Source organism: Malaclemys terrapin, chromosome 1 (assembly GCF_027887155.1).
Source record: "Malaclemys terrapin pileata isolate rMalTer1 chromosome 1, rMalTer1.hap1, whole genome shotgun sequence".
NCBI classification, from domain to species: Eukaryota; Metazoa; Chordata; order Testudines; family Emydidae; genus Malaclemys; species Malaclemys terrapin.
Window position 1 is genome coordinate 141,475,465 of NC_071505.1, and position 15,726 is coordinate 141,491,190.

The 15,726-nt window shown below is 50.7% G+C and overlaps 1 protein-coding gene across 3 annotated transcripts in view; it reads left to right on the plus strand.

The window, feature by feature from the left end:
• EPHA1 (EPH receptor A1) overlaps window positions 1–15,726 on the plus strand; it is a 71,502-nt gene that overhangs the window by 23,330 nt on the left and 32,446 nt on the right. For 2 of the 3 annotated variants that reach the window (XM_054041032.1, XM_054041037.1), the window contains 2 exons: window positions 4,781–5,056; window positions 10,794–11,184. In XM_054041032.1, coding sequence (XP_053897007.1) covers window positions 4,781–5,056; window positions 10,794–11,184 — 667 coding nt within the window. Of the gene's footprint in view, window positions 1–4,780; window positions 5,057–8,279; window positions 8,711–10,793; window positions 11,185–15,726 lie in introns of those variants that run through there. The other variant, XM_054041044.1, reaches the window with a different exon arrangement.

A 15,726-nucleotide genomic window follows, 5' to 3' on the forward strand; every position in this document is an offset into this window, starting at 1 on the left:
AAAACTCATGGTGATCCGGGGAAGTCCTGGATGACTGGAAAAAGGCTAATGTCATGCCCATCTTTTAAAAAGGGAAGAAGGAGGATCCAGGGAACTACAGGCCAGTCGGCCTCACCTCATTCCCTGGAAAAATCATGGAGCAGGTCCTCAAGGAATCAATTTTGAAGCACTTAAAGGAGAGGAAAGTGATCAGGAACAGTCAGCATGGATTCACCAAGGGCAAGTGATGCCTGACTAACCTAATTGCCATCCTCTTTGGAATCCCATTTCAGGTAGTTGAAAGCAGCTATCAAATCCCCCCTCATTCTTCTCTTCTGCAAACTAAATCCCGGTTCCCTCAACCTCTCCTCAAAAGTCATGTGCTCCAGCGCCCTAATCATGGATTAGAGGATGGATCTAGGCTGTTCTCAGTGGTACCAGATGACAGAACAAGGAGCAATGGTCTCAAGTTGCAGTGGGGGAGGTTTAGGTTGGATATTAGGAAAGGGGGAGGTTTAGGTTGGATATTAGGAAAAACTTTTTCTCTAGGAGGGTGGTGAAGCACTGGAATGGGTTACCTAGGGAGGTGGTGGACTCTCCTTCCTTAGAGGTTTTTAAGGCCCAGCTTGACAAAGCCCTGGCTGGGATGATTTAGTTGGGGATTGGTCCTACTTTGAGCAGGAGGTTGGACTAGATGACCTCCTGAGGTTCCTTCCAACCCTGATATTCTATGATTCTCTGATTCTATAAACAGGACTAAGGGCAAGTCTACACTTAAAGCTCTGCACTGATACAGCTGCACTGCTGTAGTGCTTTAATGAAGATGCTGTAAGTTGATCGGAGAGCTTCTCCTGTCGACATAGCTACCTCCTCTCAGGGAGGTGGATTAACTGTGTCCATGGGAGAAGCTCTCCTGCCGACATAGCGCTATCTGCACTGGAGGTTAGGTGGGGTATAAATGCATTGCTCAGGGGTGTGGATTTTTCATACACCTGAGCGATGTAGTTATACCGAGATAGGTCTGTAGTGTAGACCAGACCAAAGGAAGAAGCTACCCATCGCTGCTGCAGACTATCAGAATAAATAATGTATGATTTCCTGTGGAAAGGTGGCTTTCAAATAGGCAACATGATGCTGAATCTGAGCTTACTTCCACCAATGTAAATCAGAAATGATTCATAGAATCATAGAATCATAGAATATCAGAGTTGGAAGGGACCTCAAGAGGTCATCTAGTCCAACCCCCTGCTCAAAGCAGGACCAATTCCCAGCTAAATCATCCCAGCCAGGGCTTTGTCAAGCCGGGCCTTAAAAACCTCCAAGGAAGGAGACTCCACCACCTCCCTAGGTAACGCATTCCAGTGTTTCACCACCCTCCTAGTGAAATAGTTTTTCCTGATATCCAACCTGGACCTCCCCCACTGCAACTTGAGACCATTGCTCCTTGTTCTGTCATCTGCCACCACTGAGAACAGCCGAGCTCCATCCTCTTTGGAACCCCCCTTCAGGTAGTTGAAGGCTGCTATCAAATCCCCCCTCATTCTTCTCTTCTGGAGACTAAACAATCCCAGTTCTCTCAGCCTCTCCTCAAAAGTCATGTGCTCCAGACCCCTAATCATTTTTGTTGCCCTCCGCTGGACTCTTTCCAATTTTTCCACATCCTTCTTATAGTGTGGGGCCCAAAACTGGACACAGTATTCCAGATGAGGCCTCACCAATGTCGAATAAAGGGGAACGATCACGTTCCTCGATCTGCTGGCAATGCCCCTACTTATACAGCCCAAAATGCCATTAGCCTTCTTGGCAACAAGAGCACACTGTTGACTCATATCCAGCTTCTCGTCCACTGTGACCCCTAGGTCCTTTTCAGCAGAACTGCTACCTAGCCATTCGGTCCCTAGTCTGTAGCAGTGCATGGGATTCTTCTGTCCTAAGTGCAGGACTCTGCACTTGTCCTTGTTGAACCTCATCAGGTTTTTTTCTGCCCAATCCTCTAATTTGTCTAGGTCCCTCTGTATCCGATCCCTACCCTCTAGTGTATCTACCACGCCTCCTAGTTTAGTGTCATCTGCAAACTTGCTGAGAGTGCAGTCCACACCATCCTCCAGATCATTAATAAAGATATTAAACAAAACCGGCCCCAGGACCGACCCTTGGGGCACTCCACTTGAAACCGGCTGCCAACTAGACATGGAGCCATTGATCACTACCCGTTGAGCCCGACGATCTAGCCAGCTTTCTATCCACCTTACAGTCCATTCATCCAGCCCATACTTCTTTAACTTGGTGGCAAGAATACTGTGGGAGACCGTATCAAAAGCTTTGCTAAAGTCAAGAAATAACACATCCACTGCTTTCCCCTCATCCACAGAGCCAGTTATCTCATCATAGAAGGCAATTAGGTTAGTCAGGCATGACTTCCCCTTTGTGAATCCATGCTGACTGTTCCTGATCACTTTCCTCTCCTCTAAATGTTTCATAATTGATTCCTTGAGGACCTGCTCCATGATTTTTCCAGGGACTGAGGTGAGGCTGACTGGCCTGTAGTTCCCCGGATCCTCCTTCTTCCCTTTTTTAAAGATGGGCACTACATTAGCCTTTTTCCAGTCATCTGGGACCTCCCCCGATCGCCATGAGTTTTCAAAAATAATGGCTAATGGCTCTGCAATCTCACCCGCCAACTCTTTTAGCACCCTCGGATGCAGCGCATCCGGCCCCATGGACTTGTGCACGTCCAGTTTTTCTAAATAGTCCCGAACCACTTCTTTCTCCACAGAGGGTTGGTCACCTTCTCCCCATGCTGTACTGCCCAGTGCAGCAATCTGGGAGCTGACCTTGTGCGTGAAGACAGAGGCAAAAAAATCATTGAGTACATTAGCTTTTTCCACATCCTCTGTCACTAGGTTGCCTCCCTCATTCAGTAAGGGGCCCACACTTTCCTTGATTTTCTTCTTGTTGCTAACATACCTGAAGAAACCCTTCTTGTTACTCTTAACATTCCCCTGAAATCAATGGAGTTACATCAGTGGAAATGATAGCCAAATCAGGTCCCTGGGTATAATGATGTTCAGGTTTCAGCAGCAGCAAAATCTGTCTTTCAGATAAGACTTTGCTGCAGGTAATATGTATCTGTTACCAAAGTATAACTTCCTCCTGAAGAAATAATGGTTGGCCAACCCTTCCTGTGCTGCCTGCTGTATGAAAACTGTCCCCAAACCATCTCTCTGTTATGGGGTCTCTTGTCTCTGCCTGTGTTTCCAGATGTTCATCAGGTAGATGCCATTGCAGCACCATGCTGGCTAAAAGGATTAAACATTACTCGTTTATGTAAGCAGTCTTCCAGTTTCCTTAAAAGAATTAAAACATATTTATGAAAAACAATAAGCAAGAGGAGAGTGTTTCTACAAGATGCAACTAAACACATTAGTCTAGATTGTCGCTGACAGATTTACACAATTAATAAACCATCCAATAAATCTTTTGCTTTCTTTTGCAGTATGGAAAACGCTTATTTACTTTAAAATTCCCCATGAGCTAGCTGCCAGCCCAGACGCTAACTGAATGGTGTGGCAGCTGTGTGTTTCCATGCATAAGGAGTAACCATATACTTTAAATAAATTATTTTAGACTAGGATTAAGAAAGAAAGCCCTGTGATTGCCCCCCGCCACAATGAGATTCTGTGACAGACCCATGTCCTCACCCACTCTATTCTCCAAGCTGCTATTGCCTTTGTAGAGGGGGGATACGCTGGAGTCTGATACCCCTTCAGGTGACACAATTTTCAGGGGCAGATGGGAGGCCCTAGCCATACTCACTACATACCCAAAGGTTTCAGTCAGGTTTGTACTTGGCACAGCTCAGCCGCTACCCATGCTGCCACAGCTACACTGCTAGTCATACTCATGCTAACTTATTGAGAGCTAGCATGAAGATGTGTACATAAGCAGGGGAATCACACTCCTAGCTTGTTGTGTAGACATAGCCAATACCCAATCTTGATTTACAAATTGCCAGTGATGGAGAATACACCACAGATGTATTCCAAATTATTCCAAAGGTAATTACCTTCATTGCTAAAATTTGGTGTTTTATTTTCTGTCTGAATTTGTCAAGCTTCAACTTCCAGACATTGGATCATGTTATACCTTTCTGTGCTCGATTGAAGAGCCCATTATCAAATATTTGTTCCCCATCTGTAGGTACTTTTAGACTGTGATCATCACTCATTAACCTTCTCTTTGTTTAGCTAAATAGACTCCAGGAGCTCAATCTATCACTAGAAGGCATACTGTTTAATCCTTTAATAATTCTCATGGCTCTTCTCTAAATCCTATCCAATTTATCCATATCCTTCTTGAACTGTGGACACCAGAACTGGACACAGCATTCCAGCAGTAGTTGCACCAGTGCCAAATACAGAGGTAATATAACCTCCCTACTCCTACTTGAGATTCCCCTGCTTATACATCCAAGGATCACATTAGCCCTTGTGGCCATAGCATTGCACCAGGAGCCCATGTTCAGGAGAAGTGGTGAGTCATTGTCAGCTAGAGCTGAGTCAGACCCAGATTGCAGATCATATTTATTGCTCCATGCTCACAGTGTTAAGGCAGGCTCAGAGCTCTGAACCAGAAGCAGATTGTTCAAGGCCTTGAGGTTAGTCAGGATCTGAGTCCCAAGTTTGCAGAGGCTTGGATCTTGTGGGCCTGTTTTATTGCATATTTAAGTGTCACATGTCTCTTCTCTGTATAACATGAGTTTGTTTGTGTGTGTTTTGTTTTCTTTTCCCCCTGGGAGCAGTGGAGCGAGGTGCAGCAGATGATAAACAGTACCCCCATCTATATGTACCAAGACTGCAGCGTGCTCTCGGGGGGCGACACTGATCACTGGCTCCGGACCAACTGGATCTACCGAGGTGAGGCAGCCTCCCGCATCTACGTGGAGCTAAAGTTCACTGTGCGTGACTGCAAGAGCTTCAAGGGAGCGGTAGTGACCTGCAAAGAGACCTTCAATCTTTACTACATGGAGTCAGAGCAGGATGTCGGCATCCAGTTCCGTCGCCCCCTGTTCACCAAGGTCAGTAGCAGTGGGGGTTGGGGATCCTTTTGATCCCTCCGCCTAGGGTTACCATATTTAAACATTAAAAAAAGAGGACATTCTATGGGGCCCTGGCCCTGCCCCTTCCCCCGGCCCCGCTCCTTCCCCGCCCCAACTCCGCCCCCTCCCCTGTGCGCCCCACATTCCCCCTCCTCCCTCCCAGCCACGCAAAACAGCTGCCCGAGTGCTACCGGCTTCACGGTTTGCCAGGCAGCCCCCAGACCTCCAGACCCTGCGCCCCCGGACGGGTGCTTCCCCAGCGCAGCCGGAGCCCGGGAGGGGAAGCGCCCGGCAGGGGGTGCAGGGTCTGGAGGTCTGGGGGCTGCCCGGCAAACCGTGAAGCCGGTAGCGCTCAGGCAACTCCACTCGGCAGCTGCACAGAGCTGAGGTGTCTGGGGGGAGCTGCAGGCGGATTCCCCTGCGGCGGTGGCGGCGGCTGCTGCTACTCCCCCCAGACACCTCAGCTCTGTGCAGCTGAAGAGCCGAGCTGCCCGAGCGCTACCGGCTTCACGGTTTGCCAGGCAGCCCCCAGAGCTCCAGACCCTGCGCCTCCAGCCAGGCGCTTTCCCTCCCAGGCTCTGGCTGCGCTGGGGAAGCACCCGGCTCGGGGCGCAGGGTCTGGAGGTCTGGGGGCTGCCTGGCAAACCGAGAAGCCGGTAGCGCTCGGGCAGCTCGGCTCTTCAGCTGCACAAAGCTGAGATGTCTGGGGGGAGCAGCAGCAGCCACCGCCGCCTCCAGGGGGAATCCTCCTGCAGCTCGCAGCCTGCCGGAGCCGCTCTAAGGTAAGCAGGGGACTGGGGCAGGGATGCCGGCAAAACAAAGCTGGGAGTATTTTCCCGGACATGTTCAGCTTTTTGGCAATTCCCCCTGGACGGGGATTTGAGTAACCCTACCTCCGCCCCAACCTAAACAAGATGGGGCTGGCCAGATGGGAGACCTCCAAGGAAATCAAGGGTCCCATAGGGAGCATAGGAAATGCTCTCTTGCTGCTGCCCCAGCATGATGATCAGGGCCCTCTCTGCTGCAGGAGGTGCCAATTGTCAAATGAGCTGTTAAATAGAGGGACTGAGAACATTTAATGTTGATGGTAATGCTTTGCATTTACTTATCCAAGGACTGTGAAGGGTTCTAACAAACATCATCATCCCCATGTTACAAATAGGGAAACTGAGACCAAGAGAGAACAAGTGACTTGCCCAAGGTAATAAAGCAAGTCAGGAAGATAAAGAAATAGGAAATAGGTCTCCTGACGCCTAATCCCCTGCTCTCATCACTGGTCAGAAAAAAGTGCATGGCATTTTCTTTGAGGGTGGAGGCAATGGTCTCATTGGCTGTACCAAATTCTTATTTGTGTCACTACACTCTGCCGCCCTATGTTTCTCCTGCAGTTTCAGTTGGATATGGTACTTACTGTCCCTTCTGCCCCAAAAGCAGCTGAATTCCAGTGAAGAGAATCTCTGCTTTCCTGTAAACAGTCTCCCGTAATCAAGGCCCAGTGTGTTTTGTGGCAAGCCATAGACTTATATTCTTTGGCAGTCCTCCCCTCTTAATTCTCAGCAACACATCATGATAAATTCTTCTTGAAATTTCTGCAGCAGCTTCTAGTAAACTCAAGCCCAGAAAGTTGCACTGAATTAAACAGAAAAATGAAAAATGCAAGTATCTTGTACCTTTATTTGGGTTATTTATTTTGATATTAAATTCATGTTTTTCTATTCATTCCCGCTGCCCCCACATTTTCACTATGTTCTAGTAAATTCTGGAGATTTAGGTAGTTGGGGATTTTGACAGGTAAGAGGAAATTGGGGCTTCCAGTATACTAAAGAGGAGGAGATCATCATCACCCAGCTCTTATTCATAGATTACAAGGCCAGAAGGGACCATTGTGGCCTCCTGTATAACACAGGCCTTAGAACTTCCCCAAAATAATTTGTAGAGCAAACCTTTTAGAAAAAAACATCCAGTCTTGATTTTAAAATTGTCAGTGATTGACCAAGATCCTTGGTAAATTGTGATTAATTACCCTCACTGTTCAATTTACATCATATTTCCAGTCTGAATTTGACAAGTTTCAGCTTCCAGTCATTGGATCATATTATCTCTTTCTCTGCTAGATTGAAGACCCCATTATCAAATATTTATTCCCCATGTGGATACTAATAGACTGTGATCAATGTAAGGGGACTGTTGCCCCCTTACTAACACTCAGTGGGGGTGTTTTGGTTGGCTAGCTCCCAGCACAATGGGGAGAGGCCAATGCTCCAGATCAGCCTGATTGACAAGGCGGGCAGGCTAATCAGAGAGTCAGGAGGCCGGGGGGGGTCCCGTCCTCCGTGTGAACTGGAATGGCCTGAGTCAGACAGAGTGGGGCCGAGCTAAGGAGAGAGCAGGGGCCCGAGCTGAGCTGCTGGGAGCAGAGCTGCAGCCCCAAAGCCAGAGCACAGACCAGAGAGAGCAGAGCTGCAGCAACCAGAGCCAGAGGGGCCAGACAAGCAGCCAGGAAGCAGGTCAGAGCTGGGAGCAGAGTCACAGAAGCAGCCTGCAGAGCAGAGCTGTGCTGGGGGCAGAGCTGCAGCAACCAGAGCCAGAGAGGCCAGAGAAGCAGCCCAGGGAGCTGAAGGCAGAGCAGCAGCAGCAGCCGTGCTGAGGCAGAGTGGAGCTGGAGCAGTCCAGAGCTGGGGCTGGGGCAGTCTGGAGCCGTGTGCAGTCCAAGTGTGGTGAGCAGCTGGGGAGAGTGAGGGGGACCCTGGGCAGTGGGCCCAGCACAGGGAGACGCCTCAGCCAAGAGGCCTTGCAGGCCAGACTTGGAGGGGGATCATAACCCCGACCGGGCAGGGGCGACGCTGGGCAGAAGGGTCCTGCCACCTAGAGCCTGAGAGCGTGTGGCCACCACCAGAGCAAGTGTCCAACCCACAGCGTCCCTGCAGCACAGACAGGGCCTGAGAAGCAGGCCTGGGACCTACAAGGAACAGACTGAACTGCCCTGACGTTCCAGAGACACTGTTTGTAATGTTCCCTGCCACAGAGCGGGGTGATGTGTTTTCCTTTAACCTTTCCCATTTTTCCTTATTCTTTTTTAAAATTAATTGTTAATTAAACAACTTGTATTTGCTTTAAATTGTATGGAATAATCAGTGGGTCAGGGAGGTGCCCAGTGCAGAGAGAGTACCCCGGAGTGGGGACACCCTAGCTCCTGTCCTAGGTGACCACAGCAGGGTTGGGGGTCGAGCCCCCCAGGAATCCTGGGCCCAGCCTTGTTGGGGTTACGAGGACTCAGCCAGACAGGAGAGTGGAAGGGGAGCCCTCAAGGGCAGGGAGGCCTCTGGGTAAAGGAAGTGGGAGCGGGGACTCAGATCCTTTCGCTAGTCCACTTCACCGGGGTAGTACAGAAGCCAGGAAAGTTCCCCACAATAGCGGGACCATTCCCCCGCTTACATCAAGTTACCCCTTAACTCTTGGTTAAATAGATAGACTCAAAGAGCTCAATCACTGTAAAACAGGTTTTCTAATCCTTTAATCTTTCTTGTGGCTCTTCTCTGAATCCTCTCCAATTTACCAACATCCTTCTTGAATTGTGGGCACAGAACTGTACACACTATTCCAGCCATGGTCACACCAAAGTCAAATACAGAGGTAACATAACCTTTCTGCTCCTGCTCGAGATTCCCCTGTTTATGCATCCAAGGATCACATTAGCTCTTTTAACCACAGTATCACACTGGGAGCTCATGTTCAGTTGGTTATCCACCACAAGCCCCAAATCTTTTTCAGAGTCACTGTTTCCCAAAGCAGAGTCCCACATCCTGTAGGTATGGCCTATGTTCTTTGATATCTACCATGTTTCATCAGTAGATCTCAAAGCACTTTAAAAAGGAGGACAGTATCATATCCCCATTTTACAGAGGAGGCACAGAGAGGTGAAGAGGGTTGCTGAAGGTCACCCAGCAGGCCAGTGGCAGAGCTGGGAATAGAATCCAGGTCTCTTGAGTCCCAGTCCGGCTTTGTATCCACTAGGCAACACTGCCTGCATCTCCTCTTTCCTGCCCCCTTGGGGCAGAGGTAGAAGTGACTTGAAATATTTTTTTGTGGAATTTTAACACCTACTTCTTTGCAACCAGTTTTACGGCAATAGCTGTCCCAATTCCCCACCCCTCACATCTGCAGTTGCTGCATCCAAAGATGGCAGTTGAGCCCACTTGAAGTTTCTGGTGAGCTGATTACCAATTGACTGCAGAGATGTTTCAGGCTGGGGTTTTCAGAGGAGTCTAAGGCCTTGTCTATACTAAAGGGAAAAATCGATCTAAGCTATGCAATTTGAGTTACGTGAATAGCATAATTCAAATTGACGTAGCTTAGATCTACTTACACTATGCGACGGCGATGGGAGACACTCTCCCATCGACTCTCCTTACTCTTCTCGATCAGGTGGAGTACAGAAGTCGACGGGAGAGTGATCGGCAGTCGATTTAGCGGGTCTTCACTAAATCGACCGCCGATGCATCGATCGCCCCAACGTTGATCCTCCGGTAAGTGTAGACAGGCCCTAAGGGAGTTAGGTGTCGAACTCCCAAAGACTTCAGATTTGCCTCAAAAGCCTGTGTGCAGGAGCGATGCCCATCTAGCCAGGGACTGGAAACACACCCACTGTCCCCTGTGGATTATATCAACAGATGGGAAATATCAAAGGCACACGCAGGACTGCTCACAAGCACCGGACAGATGGAGAATTGTCAGCAGCAGTTTATCAACATGTAATTTCAATTAAACAAATCCAAAGACTATCACAGTTTATTGGTAGATAAATTGCTGATAGAAAAAGAAACAATCCACCTCAGAAGAATGACTTCTTGCTGTAGTCTGTAAGTGTGCTGTGGCAGTGCCCAAAGGCCAGCCTGAGATCAGGGCTTGTTATGGTAGGTGCTGTACAAACAATGAATCAATCACATGGCTCTTGAAGAGAAGCTAAGTGGAGAGCTGGGAGGAAAGAATAGAAACGAGGCTTGTGAGGCAGATGGGGGACGTCCATAGGAGTTATATAAAATGAGGGAAACAATGGGGAATGAGTGCACTTGTTTGACGTGTTTGTGCTTAGTCATCCACATGCAAAGATGGGCAGATCATGGAGTCCAGAGCATCAGGGCTAGAGAGAGGCCATAGAGAAAGGAGTTACAGTGAAGGCTGTAACAGGGCATAGGTTTTCTTCCCCCACACCTGATCCTTGGTCACTGCAAAAACCCTTCAGATTCTCTTCTTATAGTGTCTACTCCATAGAATTTATTCAAGTTGCCTCCACTAACACTTGTGCAATGCAATAACAACAATTCTAATACCTATATCCCTATTACCCGTTTTTCAGGGCCCTGAAAGGAAAAGAGACCTCCTTTTCTTGGGATCAGCTTCAGTCTGGGCATCGTTAGGCCTGTCGTCCCCTCCTGCTAATGCTTCCTTCCTGCCTTTTATCAAGATAGTCAGCTGATGGGGCAGTTAGTTCCTTCACTCACCCAGATTCCCCATCTAATTAGCTAATTCCTCTATTTTCCTCAATCAACTGTCACTGGGGAAACTAACTGAGGCTACAGTGATCAGAGTGCTGGCCCATCTATTAGGCCTCAGCACTCTTATCACAGGGGCTTTGGGGTGAAAGATGCATGACAAATGTAACCTTGGAGGAAGATCTTCCAGTGCCATAAATTTTGATTCTTCCTCTCCTTTTCAGGTCAACACAGTGGCAGCAGATCGGAGTTTCACAAGCCGGGACATTGAGTCAGGCGTTATGCAGCTGAATGTGGAAGTGTGCCCCATACGGAAGCTGTCTCAGCGCGGATTCTACCTGGCTTTCCAGAACTCTGGGGCATGTGTGGCTCTGGTCTCTGTCCGGGTATATTACAAGACCTGCCCAGAAACAGTGGTGGGACTGGCTCACTTTCCAGAGACACTGGCAGGCTCAGAGGGGCTGACAGAGGTGCCAGGGGTCTGTGTAGAGGACGCAACCGAAGAAGCAGGTTTCCCACCCAGGATGCATTGCAGTGCTGATGGGGAGTGGCTGGTGCCAATGGGCCAGTGCCTGTGTGCTGTTGGGTTTGAGGAGGCTGACAGAAGCTGTGTAGGTAGGTGTGGAAGGGAGCAGTCAGGTGCAAGGGGAACGATGGGGAGATGGAGATCTGGGCAGTGATACAATCCAGCAGTGTTTGCAGTGGGGTGAGAGGTGAGTTATAGTCACCTGACCAAGAGCTGCCCTAAGTGCATCTGACTTTGCTACTGTCTTTCTCTTTCTGTCCCCATCTCTCACCCCTGCTGGCTGTGCCCTGTCTGTCTCTCAGTGATTCAGTTATTCTCTCTTTATTTCTCTCTTTTGTTCCTGTCCCTGTCAGGCGTAACAGTTGCACACACTCCTCCACTCCCTCTTGGTCTCCTTCCAGCAGCGCTTCAGGTCTGGAGCTGGTTTCTGGGAGCTGTAAGTATATGATTGACACTGACTCACTCAGCAACTGGCTCCCAACCCTTAAATGGCAGCCTTGTTCTCTGGGGTGTAACAGCTAGGTCAGGGTAGAGCAGATGGACAGATAAGCACCTTTGTCCCCCTGGCCAGGATCTTGGGTTCATGGGTGGGAAGGGTCAGAGCTCCTCCTGTATTGTGCACATGCATTCCCTGAGTGGGAGAGAATTCAGCTGTGTTACGGAATGAGTATAGCACCCCCTGCACGGCCCAGCTCAGCATTCAGGCAGAACAAGCGCATGAGAGACCATGGGCACACCCGCTGTATTGGAGGGGAGTGCTTGGCAAACTAAATTGGGCCCATCATAGCAGTAGATTGAGTCTCCCCTTGGCAGTGAGGGGAGAGAAGGTGCTGGTGGACTGTCTTCCAGCCTGTAGCAGCTGGGAGAGAAAGGGGATGTGTTGAGGGTATGTGGATGGCACATTGCTGATCCTATATTGCTGATGGGGGTGGTGACTGTGCCCAGGCAGTTATAGGGCCCACAAGTGATACATTCCTTCTCGTGTGCTACATAGTTGCAGATAAAGGAATGAAGAGGAAAGGGAGAATTGATGGGAGCCTAAGTCACAGGGTGTCAGGCAATCCACAGTGGATTCTTAGGGTCTATAGGGGCCTTGAGCGATTCCCTGTCTCCCTGCCTTGTTCTCCCTCTGTTTGCTGCAGTGTGAGGACTCGATCTCTGTTTGGATTGCTGATGCCTCTCCAGTCCAGCCTTGCTCTGGGAGCTGATGAAGGGTTAAGGGAGTCTTCCAGCATGAGATTCCTGCCCCTCCCCTTTGCTCTCCTTCAATGGCCCAGCCAGTTTTTCCACTTAGCTGTTGCTGCTGAACTCTCCCCACCCTCCTGGGAGCTGAGCACACTCTCCTGGGAAGGGGCAGGGAATCCATCATGCCTGGGCTGGTTCTCACCGCTATCATGGGATGGGACAGCCTCCAGGTCCTGGCTATTCCCCCTCCCAACCCAAGAATAGCTGAAGCCAGATGTGTCCTCTAAAGGGACAGCAGGGATCAGGGTAGTTGCCCAGAGGGCGGTGGGCGTGGGGTGGGGTGTGTTTGAGGAAATGGCAAAGCCTGAAGTGGCATCTTGTTGGTGGATGCAAGGAAGGAAGGGTAGGTCTAGGGCACCTGTTTGTCCGCCCACATCTCCATTGCAGCTGCTTTCCAGTGGCAAGGGGCCAAGTGCTCTGCAAAGGATCAGAACTGATCTAGATCTCTCGCTGAACCCACCCAGTGCGGCAGAGGCAGGGATTGTGGCTCTGACCTTTGCCTTTGGAAGGAGGCCGGCTCCAGCTCAGAGCTCTGTCCTGGCATGGGGATGAGGACTCAGCTCTGGCCTTTGTCCTCTGATGGGAAGAGGGCTGGAAAGGCAGGGAGAGTCTTTCACTGGGATGGGATGGGATGGGATGGGATGGGGGTGGAGGGAGATCCAGCTGTGACCTGTACCCTCTGATAAGGGAGGAAGGCATCGCAAGGAAGACATCTCTGACCTTTGCCTTGGAATAGGAGGATGAGGAGGGATAGTAATTGGGGTGTGAGGGGGTCCCAGCTGTGCACTAGTTCAGACAATTGCTGGGTGACTTTTCAGGTACCGATATCAGAGTGTAAAGCCTTAAGGGGTCTAAGCCCAGGCACCTCACCCCCTTGCACCCACCATAAATCTATGCTCATGTGGAGATAGACGGCTCTGCATCCCAAATGTGTTGCTTGTGGGCACTGGTGGCATAGCTTTCCCAGTGGCCAGCCTGCACCTCTGGCATTAGCTCCCTGCAGTAATACAATTAATTATGAAGGTGCAGGATGCCTCTCTTTGCCCAAGCTTTCCAAACCAATTGGGTCCCCTGGTTTCCTAGCTGGCTGGCAAAGCAGCACGGAGTATGTGGGTTGGTCTCTTATTATGAACTCTTGATTGCCTCAGCTTAATCTTTGTAAGGTGCCCAGTCATCCTAGTGACGTGCACCAAATAAATACTTGTAATAATGATGAATGAAGGGCAGGGCAGCCGGCTCTGATCTTTGCCCTCAAAAGGGCGGTCCTGGTCTTTTGCCTTTCCCAGAATCTGTTTTCCCCCATTTGATTCCTTCGGACTTTAATTCCAAACAACAAAGCTGCCCAAATGCTATGGGGGTGCACTGGGAAGGCAGGGGGAACAGACAGTTGGGAATGGGGAGGAGGGGCAGGGTACAGGAAGTCTGGGAATGGCTCATCTGACGTCTCTAACGGGGAGTCACCTCCCACTCTGGGTGCACTGAGGGCAGAGACTCTCTGTTCCTCTTCCTGTTTGATGAGCCCACAGAGGCCTTGTTAAAGATAATTGCTGGGTGGGACATGGCGGCAACGATGGCAACAGCGCTCTGGGCCAGTCCCACACTCTGTACCGCCCACACAGGGGAGGGGTGCCTCATTTTCTGCTAATGTGGTGGGGTCACCCCAGTTTGTATCTAATTTATTTGAAACTTGTTCCCTTCTCATATCCTCCTCCCACATGTGAATCAGAATTCTCAGCTCTGGGATGGGGACCTGGCACAGCTGCCCCCCAGACAGAGGCAGGGGAACCTTGCTTTGAATGGGGGGGGCGAGGTTTGGGGCTGGGATGTGTGCCAGAGAACTTGGGGTTCTGGCGGTGATGGGGGTGGGAGGGCAGCGGCGGGGCAAACACCTGGGCCTTGGACACAAATGGTAGGTCAAGGAAGTGGCACAGTTAGGGTGGCTGCAGCAGCTCGGTATCCCTCCCTCACCCCCCACCCCAGGCCTCCAGAGCAGCCCCTCACCCACCTTCCTGCTCCCACCCCACCTGCTGCTTTTAGACTACTGGCAGAGGTTCCTGCCCTGGAGTGGAAACAGCTCTCCCCACATCCCTGAAATGACACGGCTCTGTCTGGCCACCCCTTCCCACCTAGCCTACCTCCAGCACCCACCTCTCTCCTCCGCACCAAAGGAGCCCAGGCTGCCCCTTCTCACAATGCATCCTCCCCAGGGACAGAGGAAATATTGTGGGAACCAAAACATAGATCAGCTCTCACAATATTTCCATTGCTGCGGCACTAGCCTGTACTTCTCCCCTAGTTCTGCCACCGCTGCCACTGTGCTTAACCCCTTCCTTCCATCCAGCCACCCCAGCCCCCAGGGTCAGTGTGTGCAGGGGTCCCTGAGGACACCCGTGAGGGAAGCAAGCTTCCACACTATGCGCTACAGTAAGAATCTGCCTTCCTGGTGTGGTGCTGCCCCTTGCTGGCACTTGTTACCATTGCACCTTCCATCTCACCTGGGTTCATTCCCTTCTCTCGAGCTGGCTGTGTGTGGTGACATAATCCTGTCTGTCTGGCATGCCTCTACCCTGTTAGATCCTAGGCGTGTTCCCTCCCCTTCTCTTCAGCACACCCTCCACAGGCCCGCACTAAAATTTCCCACTTTGTTTTCTTACCTTTAGAAGCAGTAGCCCACTCTGTCTAGCTAGGTGTTCCTCATCCAGGGCCATCATTTCAGAAAAATGCAGGGAAGGGGAGGAGAGTGCCAGCATCCCTGCTTCCCCTCCCCGCTGAGGCCGTGGCAGCTTGTGGGGGGTTAGTGGGCTGGTCCCATCCTGGGGGGGGGTGGGGAAGTGGCTGGCTGGTCCTATCCTGAGGAGTAGGCAGTGAGCTGTGCGGGGAGGTTCTCACCAATGACTGGCCTGGCACAAGGATCAGGGTCCAGCTTGCTCCATGCTCAGCTCTGGCCGTAGTTGCTGCTGCTTCCTGTCTGGCTGGTAGGGCAGAAGCTCTCTGTTCCTCTTCCTGTTTGGCCAGGCCCAGATGCCCTCTGTCATGACACAGGGACAACTGGACCAAATCTGCCGCCCTCCACACCAACCTAAAAGTCTGGGAGCTGGGGGGGAACCAAGATCAAATGGCCTTTCTGCCACATACCAAATGATGCTTCATCCCCACCCATTGTCTTCTGATGGGCTTGCCAACTGTCACCAACACCAGCCATGCTGGGCAGGAGAGGGGAGAACAGTAGGAAACACGAGGAAATATATCAGGACAGCGTAAGGGGAGGGTTTAAAAACACACTCATCCCACTCCTTGGCTGTAGCACTTGGAAACCCCTGGAGACTGCTGCTTCACCAGGCCCTGTCCAATCCTGGCAGCCCACCTACAGTCCTTGCCACCTGGGG